Here is a 15,526-nt window from a genome sequence, read left to right on the forward strand (position 1 = left end):
CTTGGGAGAGACACTAAGAACAGCAAAGAACGGTGGATGCAGAACTCTAGTGTCCAGCAGCAAGATTTGCTTGGTAGCACCAACACTGACTAAGCCCAGGAGGACCACTATGCTTGACTGGCTCTGCATTAGGCAATGAGTGAACCAACCACACCAGGTACCAGTATGTCTACTCACCCTCATCAGTCCACCAGATGCATTGTCCATGGAAGGACTAGCAGAAATGACCGTTGCACGTTGTCTGTGGCCAAAAGTCCTGTCTTCCGACCAGAGTTGTCCTCCATCGTACTGTCCTACATTGGCAGCTGGAATTTGGGCATTCTTGTTGCGCTGTGGACTAATAATATCAAGGATCAACTTTATCACTATATACAATTACACGTATTAGGAATTTGCTGAGGTGTGTTCGTCAGGGTGAGACATCCAACATTCAACAATTAAAAAGAATTCTATTTATAAAAAAACCCAATAAAGTTAAAGATTAAAGGACGGGTATGGAACAAAACCTGTATAAATAAATAAATGCCAGAATACATTTACAATGTACACAGCATTATAAAAAGTGATTTGACGTGTTTACAGTGCATTGGCAGGGGTGATACATAGAGGAGATGGGGTGGGCTGACTAGAATGATTGATCAGATTAACAGAATGTACACTGCCATAATACAGAAGCTTACGGCCTGACACGTTCCTCACTCTTACATTCTATCAATGGCTTTGTGCAGAAGTACCGCCAGGAATGGATACAAGACCGTAAGACAAAGGAGCAGATTTAGGCCATTTGGCCCATTGAGTCTGCTCTACCAATCAATCATGGCTGATCCTTTTATCCCCTCCTCAGTCCCACTCCCCGGCCTTCTCCCCGTAACTTTGGTGCCATGTCCAATCAAGAACCTATCAAGCTCTGCCTTAAGTACACCCAATGACCTGGCCTCCACAGTTGCCTGTGGTAACAAATCCAACAAATTCACCACCCTCTGGCTAAAGAAATTTCTCCTCATCTGTTTTAAATGGATGCCCCTCTTTCCTGAGGCTGTGCGCTCATGTCCTAGACTTAACCCACCATGGGAAATATCCTGTCCACATGTACTCTGTTTAGGCCTTCCAATACTTGAAAGGTTTCAATGAGATCACCCCCCGCCCCCGCATCTTTCTGAATTCCAACGAGTACAGACTCAGAGTTATCATGTATGATAACTCTTTCATTTCCGGAATCATCCTTGGGAACCTCCTCTGAACCCTGTCCAATCTTTTCTTAGATGAGGGGCTCAAAACTGTTCACGATACTCAAGGTGAGGCCTCACCAGTGCCTTTATAAAGCCTCAGCATCACATCCCTGCTCTTGTATTCTAGTCCTCTTGAAATGAATGCTAACATTGCATTTGCCTTCCTCACCACCAAATCTATCTGCAAGTTAACCTTTAGGGTGTTCTGCACAAGGACTCCCAAGTCCCTTTTCATCTCAGATTTTTGGATTTCTCCCTATTTAGAAAATAGTCTGCACATTTACTTCTACTACCAATGTGCATGACCATGCATTTTCCAACATTGAATTTCATTTGCCACTCTCTTGCCCATTCTCCTAGTCTGTCCTTCTGCAGCCTACCTGCTTCCTCAACGCTACCTGCCCCTCCACCAATCTTCTGCAAACTTTCCTACAAAGCCATCTGTTCCATCATTGATATACAGGATAAAAAGAAGTGGTGCGAACAGTGACCCATGTGGAACACCACTCGTCACTGGCAGCCAACCAGAAAAGGATCTGTTTATTCCCATTTGCTGTCTCCTACCAATCAGCCAATGCTCTAACCACGCCATTAATTTTCCTGTAATACCATGGGCTCTTAATTAGGTAAGCAGCTTCATGCATGGCAGCTTGTCAAAGGCCTTCTGAAAGTCCAAATATACAACATCTACTGCATCCCCTTTATCTATCCTACTTGTAATCTCCTCAAGAAATTCTAACAGGTTTGTCAAGCAAGATACCATCACTGGGCCCAGCAGCCATCAGTATTGCAAGGGTCATCATTGATCAGAAAGTCAACTGAATCAACCACACAAGCAGGTTGAAGACCGGCTGTCCTGCATCACTGCCTGATGAACTTTAAACCTCTTCCCCACTTCCAAGGCACATATGAGGAATGTGATGGCATGCTCTCCACTGGCCTGTGTGAGTGCAACACCAATAGTTCTCTAGATGTTCAGCACCATCCACCACAAAAGCAATCTGCTTGACTGGCAGCCAAACAGCCACCCCGTATGTTTGTTCCCTCAGTCAATGGTGCACGTTGGCTTCAGTTTGCATTGTCCGCAGTTAGCTCTTCGCTTACATGCTCTGGCTGCTCCCAATGCCACAAAAAGTGATGAGGACTGCGGGGTCTGGGGGACCCGTCCAACCCAAACTGTTAATATGTTGTCCTGCAAAGTGGCTGGCTGTAAATCCTGGACCTTCTGACCGAACGCACCAGAAAGAATGCAGCAGGTTGAGAAAGTAACTCACTGTCCCCTTCCTGAGGGCCTATGTGGATGCGTGATAAATGCCGACCTTGCCAGTGAGGCCCACCCATCCCTGTCGCCACTGATGGCCCAGTTTCTGAAATGAATCTGGCAGCTTATATATACTTGGCTGCAAGCTTGAGATAGTTAACTTGACATCAGTCAAGAACACACACTTTTAGGTAAAAACAAACAGACTCAGAAGTCTTTCATAAGATAATTTGTGAGCCGGGGAGTTGTGGCTCCTAAAAATGTTTGCAGATCACTTTGGTTCATTGTTTTAGTATGTTAAACTAATGCTTTATAGAAGGTTTATTGCAGATATATTGACCTCCATAAATCTGGAGAGATGACCTGGGATGTTTTTATAATGGGAGTTCTAATCTATGAGTTTTTGTAATCACCGGGGCCCCCTTCGTTATGTGAAGTCAGCTCAGCTGCTGAAAGGACCTACAATCCGTCAGCCTTGGAGATGAGTATAAGATAGAGATGAGCACAGGCAGGGTGAATGCATGCAGTCTTTGTCCCAGGGAAAGGGAATATAATGGAGAAAGATATAAAGGGGTTCTGAGGGGAAGCTTCTTCACCCATGGAGTGATGAAAATACAGGCAGAGGAAGTGGCTGAGACAGGTACACTGACAACATTTAAAAGACACCTGGACAGGTACATGGATTAAAAAAAGGTTTACACTGATGTGTGTTAAGTGAGGGCAGTTGGGACTAACTATGATTGGAATCTCTGTCATTGTGCTGAAGGGCCAGCTTCCATACTCTATAACCTCGTGGTTGCAATTTGTGGGGCATTACAAGGTATGAAATGGGAGGTGTCCAGCATATGCCTCCCTCCTAAATGGTGCCAAGTTTAAGTCTGCCATGGGATGTACTCGTAGGATCCAAGAATTGCTGGGGCAATTCGCGATAATTCCTTTGCTGTTTCTCTCCACTGCCACTCATTGTTCTCTCTCAAGCACCTATTCGATCTCATTTTGAAAGCTTTTGTCCCGTTATCAGGGAGTGAGTTTAAGACCAGTACGATAAGTTCTTCCTCTCATCCATCTTCTACCATCTGCCCAATCTCTGATCCCTCCTGTTGCCTTAATAACCAGCCTTTTTCTCCATCATATATTTTTGGTTTTTGCTTTTCATCACGACAATAGCAGTTGCTATTCCTAACTGCATGATGGAAAAGAAATCTTTAGAGATATTTGAAACAGCATAGGAGAAAAAAAATGTGATCATTTCACCTCTTTATTAGCCTGGTGCACAATGTTTGTGCTGGTTTCCTTCAGTTAGTCAGAAATGATCAAAAAGTCATTATAACTGCATTATATTTTAATTTTACTGATATTTATATCAGTCCCTTCAAAGAAAATTGAAGCTAAAATTGTCGGATTAAAATGGGTATAGTTAAATTAAACATACAAGCATTAAATTATTCATCCTGTTGTTTTTAATTTAAATGTAAATTTTGTTTCAAATTATTGTTTTTATTTTGTTGAGGAAGGGAAATCAAAGGATTCCAGAAAGTAGTGGGGTGTGTGATGTGGGGGTGAGGTTACAGAACCTCGTTGGCCAAGATGGTGGAGAGTTGTGAAAAAAAATGGCAAGAATCAAAAACCAAGTGCAACATTGTGAGCCAAGCAACACCAGGAAATGTGCAAATGCGGAATATGCAAGGTTCACGACCTTGTGATGAAGATATAATTGAGGAAAGGGAAGCAAGGAGACTGATACATGGTGCCTCGATGTGATAGAGATCTTAAATAAAGGCTCTGGCTTATTTATACTTGCATGTGAGTTTCTCTACCATTTAAAATTGAAGCTTTTTATTGTCACCTTGTTAGTCAAGTCAAATTTATTTATAAAGCATATTTAAAAACAACCCATGTTGACCAAAGTGCTGTACAAACCATAACTGGTAGCTAAAATCACAAATACTAGAAATACAGATATAAACAACAAGGCACACAGCTTATAGGCATGAAATAAACAACACATGAGCCTAGGCACAAGCCAAAAATCAGCCACATCAGGAAGATTCAAACGCTAGTGAATAAAGGCAAGTTTTGAGCCTGGACTTAAAAGAGTCAATGGAGGGGGCAGATCTGATAGGGAGGGGAATGCTGTTCCACAGTCTAGGGGCTACAACAGCAAAAGGCACAGTCACCCCTGAACTTAAGTTTAGATCGTGGGACAGCCAGGAGCCCCATGTCAGCCGACCTGAGGGACCTGGAAGTAGAATAAGCGGATAGAAGGTCTGTGATATAGGAGGGGTCCAGCCCATTCAGTGCTTTATAAACAAACAGGAGAACCTTGAATTCTTCAGAATATATACAAAACAACTTCAAACTTATCATAATGATGCAACAGTAAATGCTACATTTAAATTAAAAATGCAAAGATTACTTTTAATCTAATAATGTTAGTAATTTTGTCATTAAAGACACAACAAAGTGAGAGAATGCCATTCCAAAAGTAATTTAATTTAAAAAAAACATGAAACATTGTGTACCAGGCTAATAAAGAGGTTAAACAACAGGAATTCTGCAGATGCTGGAAATTCAAGCAACACACATCAAAGTTGCTGGTGAACGCAGCAGGCCAAGCAGCATCTATAGGAAGAGGCGCAGTCGACGTTTCAGGCCGAGACCCTTCGTCAGGACTAACTGAAGGAAGAGTGAGTAAGGGATTTGAAAGTTGGAGGGGGAGGGCGAGTTCCAAAATGATAGGAGAAGACAGGAGGGGGAGGGATAGAGCCGAGAGCTGGACAGGTGATTGGCAAAAGGAGATACGAGAGGATCATGGGACAGGATGTACAGGAAGAAAGACAAGGGGAGGGGGACCCAGAGGATGGGCAAGAGGTATATTCAGAGGGACAGAGGGAGAAAAAGGAGAGTGAGAGAAAGAATGTGTGCATAAAGAGGTTAAACTGTTCTTGCTGTATCACAATCCTTTTTTTGTCTCCATTAATCCCCACATCATTGCTTTTGGTTAACAACAAATTAAGATGGTCTTTCTTTATCTTGATAAATACTAAATTGGGAGTGCCTTTATCAGTCCAGATGAAAGGTTGTGACACAAGACGTCAACTGGTCATTTCACTCCACAGATGCCGCATGAATCGTTGAGTTTCTCCACCAGATCGTTGCTCCAGATCTGTAATCTGTAATCTCCAATGTCTTCTTGGAAGCACATTTATCACCTGCTCAGTTTATAACCACTCTTTACAGATTGAAGGAGATAATCCATGTGCACATTATCATAATGGGTAAAATAACACCAGTATTTGCAAATCCAGCCTTGTTTTAGAAAGTAAAAAGTTTCCTTTGTTAAGACTTGGTCTTACAGCGCTACCTAGTGGTATTGGTTTTGCTATTGCATGCAATAAAATGGCTTCTTCTATTAGGTTTAAAATGGGGCTGACTTTGTCCTCCATTTCTGTCAGACAGCCTTATATTTTATCAAGTATTATACTTGACTCGACTTCAACCTCTTCACAACCTGCGCAAAGTTGTGGGTCTGGAAATTCATCTTTTTTAGCCCTGAGAGAATCTGTATGTTTTAAAATAAAGTATTATACTCTTGTTTTTTGCCTTAATGCCCTTGTTACTGTAATCAGAGCTTCCATTTTGAGTTTGGCAGGGTGCATGGTGTATTGTTCCTCTGGAACCTTTCTGATCTTCTTAGGTTGTTGGGAGAGAAGGAAAATGTCTGTATATTTGTGAAGTTTTGCTAACTTAGGTAATACAATGGATCTGAGATCCAGTGTCAGCGTATTTATCCCCCTTTCCGATTTTCAATAAAAATAGGAAACAGGAGCCCTTATTTGATTTCCTAACCTAGCCATCCATCAGGACTTTTATACACCTCTAAATCAATTCTTCTTCCCTGCTTCAAGACCTGATCCAAACACAAGATTGTGGACCATTTCCTCACCAGTACAAGGCACTGTATGTGTGTGTTCCCTGATGTTGCCCAGTTCACAATGTTCTTTTTGGTGTCTCAACCTGAAACATTGACTACCGCTTTGCATCGTCAGATGCTGTTTGACCTGCTGAATTCCTGCAGTTTCCTGCTCTGCAGACTCCTATGTTTGCCCTTCTGCTTTATGCCAGTGTTGACTGTAGGCCCTGAATTCTGGAATTCCCTCTCTTAAGTATTTTGCCATTCTATCTCTTCTCCTTAGGATGCTCTTAATTATGTTCAACTACGGACTGCTGCAATATTCATGGACTCAGGGACTGGAATTATATATTTTTTGTGTGGAACTGTATTCTACAGCTATTATATGTGCTATATGTGCCTTGCGGTGTGTGTGAGTGTTGGCACTGTGTTTTTCACCTTGGCCCTGGAGCAACGCTGATCCGTTTGGCTGTGTTCATGGATATTCATGTATGGTTGAATAACAATTAAACTTGAAATTGAACCTGAACCTTGTGGAACACATGGAATTCTCTTCTATGATATGTGGGGACTGACAGTTTCGCCAATAATTTTAAAATCCCAAGTGACAGATTTTGGCAGACAAAGGGTTAAAATGTCATTAAGCCAAGGTCAGTGTACTCATCAAATGTGGAACAGGGTCAAGAGTCTAGTTCGGTTCTTATGTTCTATCTCAATGGACTTCTACTGCTTTAATTGTTTTCTGAAATTAATAATTTATTACCCAGAGTTGAGTTTGAATTTGATAAATTAGTTTAGGATATCAAAAGTCCCTGTGTTTAACGACTGAAAACAGAAGGATGTGGTAAAAAAATGTTTCCCAGAATGTGACTTGTAGATATTAGATTCACCCAGAAGGTCAGAGTATGGTGGAGAACATACCCAAGTTTTGTAGATAGCCCAAAGCTAGGAAATGTGTCAAAAAGAGGAGGACAACAATAGACTGGTAGAAGACTAAGGTATGAAAATCAAAAATCAGCAGATGCAGGAAACTTGAAATATAAACAGAAAATGCTGGAAATGTTCAGCAAGTCGGGCAGCATCTTTGGACATAGAAAGAATTAATGTTTCAGGTTATCAGAAGAGATGCTGAATAGGCAGCAACTTCTATAGAAGGTACTGTGTATCGTCTGAATTGCACTGTTCCAACAGTTGTGCAGGTACCATGTGAGGTGGTTACCTGCAAAGTGGCAGGGCATGTCGAAGGAATGGTTAACAAGTGTGTGGGATCCTGGAAATTATGACTAGAGGAATGGAGTACAAGAACAGGGAGGTGCTTTTGAATTTATAGGAAACATTGGTTAGGCCACAACTCCAATTACACTACAGTAAATCTTCCATTTATCAATTGACTCTCTTTAATTACAAAGACTTTTGCTGCTACAACAACAGCGTGACACTCTCCACTCACTGGAGCACACTCTGCTGAAATACCCATGCTGAATGGCACCTATTTTTTTGATTGGTGAATTTTTGCTTTTCCAAGTACTCATTTCTTTGAAAAGTCCCTGTATTGGATCTGTTTCTGTGGTAACCTTACTTGAAGAAAGGAATTGCTCTACAGATGGTGCAGAAGATATTTCTGAGAATTAAATGTTTATTAATTTATTATCAAAGTATACAACTCTGAAGTTCTTCTTTTTCAGATAGCCATGAAACCAAGAAAGAAAAGAAAGGCAGCACAATTATCAACCCCCAAATCCCTCCCCCCCCGCACAAGAAAACAAAAACGGAACAGGCACATCGATCCCCAAATCCCTTGCACCCAATAAAACAAGAAAGATTGGGCAAAAAACATGCAATACAAGAAACTATAAGACTGAAAAAAAATAGTCCAAGTCCATATGCAAAATGCGGAAAACATGGGTAACATTCTCTGGGCACGGCGCTGGCCTTTCCCTCTCCGGCAGCAGAGCGATCCCACCATCAATCAAAAGGCAGTCTCCCCTCTCCAGCAGGACTGAGAGATTGCAGCTGTTTAGTCAGATAGGAACAGTTGCTCTGTTCTGCTTAGTGTAAGGGAGCTTCAGAGCTTTGAAGATGTATGAGGTTTTCATGGGCTAGATAGAAGGGTCCATCCTGTTAGAGAATAGTTTAAGACCAGGGGTTTTGGGCAAAGAAAGCAAAGGGGATATGAGTTAAATATAGGGGTTTGGAACCGATAGAATTGTTTTTTTTAATGTCTGAGGTGACTCCATAGATCAACTGTTGTATCAAACAGTTGCTTTATTCTCCCTGCTGTTATTTCCTGAACATACTGGGCATTGGCTTTATTAGGGAAGCTCTGAAACCATTCCTACTCGCTGCTTTGTGATCCAAATTAATTCTGATCCATGCTGTTGTGGGGTATTGACCCGATATGTCAACAATTCATGTAATGCACGTCTCCCTCTCCCCCCGATGCTGCTTGACCTACTGAGTTCTTTGAGCAGTTGGTTCTATAACCCTGATCCCATCGCTCCAGCATGACAGGAGATCGTCGGGGGGAAACTTGTTGCAAGCTGATGCACCTCTTCCCTAGCTCTGGTGCACTGAGTCTATTTACCACGACTGGCTTTGGCTGCATGGTTCATGTCTAGAAGTTAAAGCTGCGAGTTATTTTGACTGTACGCCTATGGGGAATGCTCAATGTCTGTGTTGGGCGCATCATTCATTTTCCCTGTACAGAATATTTGGCGAGTTGATGCTTGTCATTGTAAGCAGTGTGCAAGGATTGTTTTGAACCAAAATGTAAAAGCATTGAATGACAGTGTTGTGTACCAGCTTCTCAGCACTGCTTGTAGCTTGTAGGCCGTGTCTGCCATTAGGACAGGGAGGGCCAGGCTTTTAATGTCGCACTCTTTTGTTCGTTTTTAGGGCAAGGAGGAATTTGAGAAAACACAAAAGGAGCTGCTGGAGAAAGGGAACATCATACGACAAGGCAAAGCCCAGCTCGAGCAGCAGCAGGTGAGAATACCATACACAATGCAAAAGGAACAGGATGTTCATTTAATAACCCCAATTGTACACAGTGATAAGAATTTGACATAACAATGACGAGCCTTCCATTGGGCTCATCGCTCAAATGCATCAGAACGAGGCCTGAACCATCAGTATCCAAGCAAGGAAAATATAATGCCCCCACTTTCTATCTGCTACACACAGGATAGGATTGTTGTACCACGTTGCATTAGTTCTAGGAACTGAATCCTGTTCTGTGAACCTCCTGGCTTTGGGCTGAGATCACTCCTGAAACAAAAACTCCCAAGATTGAAGAATTGGGTGATGTTTGTGAAAGGATACTGCTGAGGGGGAGAAAAATATAACCCAGTCCCATAAAGATATGACATTATTTTACTGGATGGTTTTGTAGTTATATTCTTTAAGATCTTTAACAAGGTTGTTAGTAGTCAATGCAAAACTCCGTCACCTAGCTTGCTCATTGACCTCTGAACCAGGACAGTAGTGGGGATGCGGCAATTGCTTTCAATGCTGTCCTTTGCCTCTCTCACCTGGACCAAGGAGGGAGCAATTACTGTTTTCAATAGCTCCTGGCTGAGAAACAGGCGCATATATGTGCCTGTGGGTACAAATGATGAAAGAGTTTAGGATTATACTTAAAATAGTTATCCCCGAGTTTCTATTTTACTATGACTCATTGAAAGAACTACCACACATGTAGCACTTCAAACTGGTGCTTTATGAGAGAAAATGGGTGAAAATTGCAAAGGAACATGTGTTCTTCCCATCCACTGGTCCTCACTATGTAAACAGCTATACGTTTCTAAAGTTGCAGGGACATTTTCCTGAGTGTTTGCTTCTCCTGTGGAGTTCAGCATGTAGGAAATTGTTTCTCTGGTTTTTCACCTGATAGTCCATTTATGATTTGATGGAGCTAACCATGGGGTTTACTGGGGTTGATTCCTGATGTGAAGAAGATGCACATATGTACCTATTTTATAATGACCATTAGGCCACACAACTTGGTTTATAGACTTGGCTATGGCAGGAGCATTGACAGGTCAAAGGTCATAAAGACTGTTGGATCCTGGTGCTTTTGTGATCCAAAGGTTGTTTGGAAGTTAAGAATGTGCCATAGAACTTGCTGACTTTTGATTGTTTCATTAAGTGTTACAAGGACAGAGAAGATGAAGGGGGGAGAATGAAGAAAGAGCAGGCAGGGAAAGAGCCGAAAGAAAAGAGAACATGCAAAGGTGGTCTGGTCTTCTTATACCAGACCACAGATAACTTTAAATTCCATTGATAACATGAACCAGTCAGATAGGCAGATTCCAATAATATGATACCCATCACTGAAACAAAAGTTTCCAGAAAAAATACAGAGACAACTGTAACCACTGAAAAACATTCTAAACAATCACAATTATATAGATAGTTATATAAAAACACATCTGACATAAGAAAGTTAAACAACAAAAAAAAATTATTCTACAACCCAATCCAACAAGAGGCTTCTAAGGTTTACAGACAAGCTGAATGGGTGAGAATATGCCAGAAGGAGGAGACCATCAATTAGGAAGGAAATTGTATGTTAGCCTTTATTGTGAGGGTACTTGAATATAGGAACAAGGAATTGTTATAAAAATTATATAGGTCTTCAGTTAGACTGCACCTGGAGAATTGTATACAAATTTAGTCTCTTGACCCAAGGAAGGATATCCTTACCATTCATTAGACTGGTTCCAAAGACGGCAGGTTTTTCATATGAGAAGAGGTTGAGTGGACTAAGCCTGTGTTCACTAGAGTTTAGATGAATGAGAGGAAATCGTATTGAAATTTATAAAATTCTAATGCGACAGGCTGGATGTAGGGATATTGTTTACCCTGGTTCAGGAGTCTGAAGCCAGGCGTCACAGAACAAGGGGAAGGCTGGTGGGACTGAGATGAGGAGAAGTTTCTCCATTCAGAGGGTGGGGAATCTTCGGAATTCTCTGCCCCAGAGGTTTACGGTGGCTTAGTCATTTCAGGTTGTTCAAAACAAGGACCCATAGATTTCTGGATGTTAAGGGAATTCAGTGATAAGGGAAAAGTCACTAATGTAGAAGATGGTCCACCCCTGCTCCTGTTTCTCATGTTCTTCAGTAAGTTGGAATTGGTTTATTATTCTTGTGTACTGCGATACAATGAAAAGCTTTTCTTGCACACTGCTCATGTAGATCAGATCATTACACAGTGCATTGAGGCAGGACAAGATATAACAATAACAGAGTGCAAAGTACAGTGCAAAACTACAGAGAAAGTGCAGACAATAAGGTGCAAATTCATGACAAGGGAGATTGTGAGGTCAGAAGTCCATTTTGTTATACCAGGGAACCAGTCAATTGTTTTATAACAGCAGGGTAGAAGCTGCCCCTCGAGTCTGGTGGCACATGCTTCCAGGCGTTTTATCTTCCGTCCACTAGAAGAGAAAATGTCTGGTGAGGATGGGGTCTTCTTGTACTGTCTGCTTTACTGAGTTAGCGAGACGTATAGACAGATTCCATGGAGGGGAGATTTGTTTCTGTGAAATGCTGGGTTGTGTCCACGGTTCTCTGCAGTCAGAGCAAAGTCATGATGCATCGGGTAAGATGCTTTCGATGGAGTTTGTACAGTACGTTCTCTCCGTGACCGTGTGCGTTTCCTCCGGGCGCTTCGGTTTCCTCCCACATTCCAAATACATACAGTTGGGGTCAGAGAGTTGCGGACATGGTACGTTGGCACTGGAAGCACGGTTGACACTCTGCGGGCTGCCCAGCACAATCTTCACTGATTTGATTTGGCGCAAACGACACATTTCACCGGATGTTTTGATGTACATGTGACAAATAAAGCTATCTCCATTGATTAAAAACTGGTAAGGGTCAACAGGAAGATGCCAAGTCTCTTTAGCGTCCTGAGGAAACTGTGGTGTCGGTGAACTTTCTTGGCCGTTGCATCTCCATGCGACAATTCTATAATGTGAGAAAGGATTATTGATCTTTATTATTTTTGCCTTTTCAGGTTAAACAGTTTGAGCGTCTTGAGCAAGAAGTAACACGACCTATTGAAAATGACCTGTCGAACTGGACCCCAACGCACCAATACGGGCAAGTGAAGAGCAAGCTGAGCCCCTCGGACAAGCAGCTTCTTTTGTTTTACTCAGAACAGTGTGAATTAAATGTTACCACATTAATCAATGCCATTGATGCCTTCTTCACCTCCATCAATACCAACCAACCCCCAAAAATCTTTGTGGCTCACAGCAAGTTTGTCATTCTCAGTGCACACAAGTTGGTCTTCATTGGGGACACGCTCTCTCGTCAGGCTAAATCGCAAGAAGTTCGGAATAAAGTTACACACTACAGTAACCTCCTTTGCGAGATGCTCAAGTATATTGTCATTACAACAAAGACAGCAGCGTTGCAATATCCATCTGGTTCTGCTGCCAAAGAGATGATGGACAGAGTTACTGAACTGTCGCACTGTACACATCAGTTCAAGATGATGCTAGGCCAGTTAGCAGCCCTGTAAATCAGAAAGGGAACTGCAGCCGAGACTACGTTTTGAGACTGAAATCAAGGACAGCTGTAAATGGATTATTGTAAATATTGGCCTTCCACGTACCCATCCAGGGAAGAGAGCTTTTGATTTGTTAGACTCCGCCGTTTCTTATTAATCAGAAGGATATTTAAATTCTAAATGCTGTAGTAGTTCCTTTTTCTCTTTTAAATGTTATTTTAACATTACATTCTGTGACACAAAATGGAAATAATTTCATGGTCGATTTTAAATTGCGAACCAATGAGTTCTAGTTTAAACATCATTAAAAGTGAAAGGTGGGTTATTAGATCATTAAAATAGAGCAATTTTCTACTGTGACAATTAACTAAGTCACTTTGTCATTGTCATGGGGCTGTTTTAATTAATGAAACATCTCTGCTGAATTAAGAGTTATATTTCTGTATAACATCATTAACGGCCTCTCTGTGGAGGGGCAAAGAAAATGAGGAGCTAACAAGCAGGTGATAAGCTTACCTGATCTGATTTCATTATATGCTTTAAAAAAAGAAACTGTATTAAAATTTTCAGATGGATTTGAATCATACCTCAGTTGGTGGGCAGTATGCGTTCCATTACATTTCAATATTTGTCATTAGTTTTTGCCAGCCCTTTTCAGAAAATGCAAATGAATTGGTGCCTTGAAATTATTAAAAGCTTCTGCTGGTAAACAGAGCTAAAATCATTTGCAGCTTGCATTCACATTGGATCTCATGGTGTGGGGAAGCAAAAAATATTACTGACCTTCAGTGTCATTTTAGTGACGTATTTAAGTTTCTGTGTCTTTTTTTTATACAAAACTGTATAAAAATATTGTGTTTAATATTTGCAATGAATATATTTGCAAAAGTGATTTGTTGAATAGACCAAGTTGGGTTTCAGCTGAAACAATGACTGGAAAAGTACGAGAACTTCCTTTGAACTTTTTAACCAAAGACTGCCTGGAGGCATCAGTTTCTACCATTATTGTTGGAACTGCAGTATAACATCACTTTGCTTCAGAGCTGACGGCCTTTGATCAGTCAATTACTGGAGTCCATAATCTTATTACATTACACTAGTTAGCATCCCCTTTACATTGCACAAGAATTGTTGACAATTGCAGCCATTTGGGTGTACTCTACTTAAATGAGTTTGATGGACCGTATTTTAAGCTTTAGTTATTCAATCTGCATGTGTTATCATCTAACACACTCCAGATTTCATTTATATATAGAAAATTTTATGTATGTTTGAAATTTTACTGGCTGGTATTTGATGTAATTGGAGGGTTATAACGTTGTAAGAAATGTATCTTTGTTTGTATATGTCTGCACATTATATGAATATAAGCAATGGTGTCTGACAAATGCTGGTCAAAGACTCTTGATGTTGCTTTTACGGGAAATAGATTTCGGCAGCCAGGCTTTAGTCAATGGATGAAAGGGCACAGAGCCCCTGTGTGCCGTGCACTGACCTGTACACGAACAGAAGTGGACAATGTAACAAACCAAATCTTGGCACAGCAACTGTTCTGCAATAACTAACATTGTAAAATATTTCCAACACTTGGGCTCTCGAGATACTGCCCAATGGTGCCAGACTTAACACAGTACTGCTTCAGTAAGTTAATCAGTTAGAACCCATTGCCCATAAGAGTATATGTTAAAATTAAACCAAGTTATGGGTTAGGAATTGCAATGTAAAAGGATTTTAAATAATTCTGATATTAATATTCATTGCTGGCGATTTTACAGTCATGCTAGAAACCCCTGGTAGTTTAAAAACTATTTTGTATTTTTTTCCTCTATTTTGATTCTGATCTTAACACTTTGGTGAAACACTACTGTAAATGTGATGTATTCTTTCCGTGCATATTGGTTCATATCCATCAGATTTTTTATTTCTCTCGCACAGTGATTGGTTTAGGGTGGCTGTTGACTTTTGTATTATATTCAACTGGATTTATTTTTAATTATTAAACAGGCTTAAGAACCATACATGTGAGTTGTGTGTTTATGGCTGAGAAGGCAAAAACAGTCAAATTTTGTTAGTGCACTTTTGGAACTGCCTTTGACTTTGGGGATCCATTTGGTTTTCAGGAAAAACCCCTTATTGATGCAGCACTAAGTTCCATTATAAAGTCCAGTCATTTCAACTTGAAGCTTTGAATGTTTCTTTAATCAAGTAAACATGGGGTGGGAGTGGAAAGAGGATTCCCTGCCACTCAGCTGCTGTGATACATAGAACATTACAGCACAGTACAGGCCCTTCGGCCCTCAATGTTGTGCTGGCCTTTCAGCCTACTCTAAGATCAATCTAACACTTCCCTCCTACATAGCTTCCTATTTTTCTATCATCCACGTGCCTATTTAAGAGTTTCTTAAATGACTCTGATATATCTGCTTCTACCACCACCCTTTGTAGGGTATTCCATGCACCCACCACTCTGTGTTTATATAAAAAAAAACACTTGCTTCTGATATCCCCCATATACTTTACTCCAAATACCTTAAAATTGTGTCCCCTGGTATTAGGCATTTCTGCTCTGGGAGCCTATCCAGTCAATCTATGCCTCTTACTTTTCCT

At 41.0% G+C, this 15,526-nt stretch overlaps 1 protein-coding gene across 3 annotated transcripts in view; it reads left to right on the forward strand.

Moving 5' to 3' along the window:
* The window catches only part of bcar1 (BCAR1 scaffold protein, Cas family member), a 268,517-nt gene extending 253,580 nt beyond the window's left edge, over nucleotides 1–14,937 (forward strand). For all 3 annotated transcript variants that reach the window (XM_063066813.1, XM_063066812.1, XM_063066811.1), the window contains 2 exons: nucleotides 9,299–9,388; nucleotides 12,422–14,937. In XM_063066813.1, coding sequence (XP_062922883.1) covers nucleotides 9,299–9,388; nucleotides 12,422–12,931 — 600 coding nt within the window. In that variant the 3' untranslated portion in view covers nucleotides 12,932–14,937. The remainder of the gene's footprint in view (nucleotides 1–9,298; nucleotides 9,389–12,421) is intronic.
* The last annotated feature ends 589 nt before the right edge of the window (nucleotides 14,938–15,526 follow it).

Source organism: Mobula hypostoma, chromosome 14 (assembly GCF_963921235.1).
Source record: "Mobula hypostoma chromosome 14, sMobHyp1.1, whole genome shotgun sequence".
NCBI classification, from domain to species: domain Eukaryota; kingdom Metazoa; phylum Chordata; class Chondrichthyes; order Myliobatiformes; family Myliobatidae; genus Mobula; species Mobula hypostoma.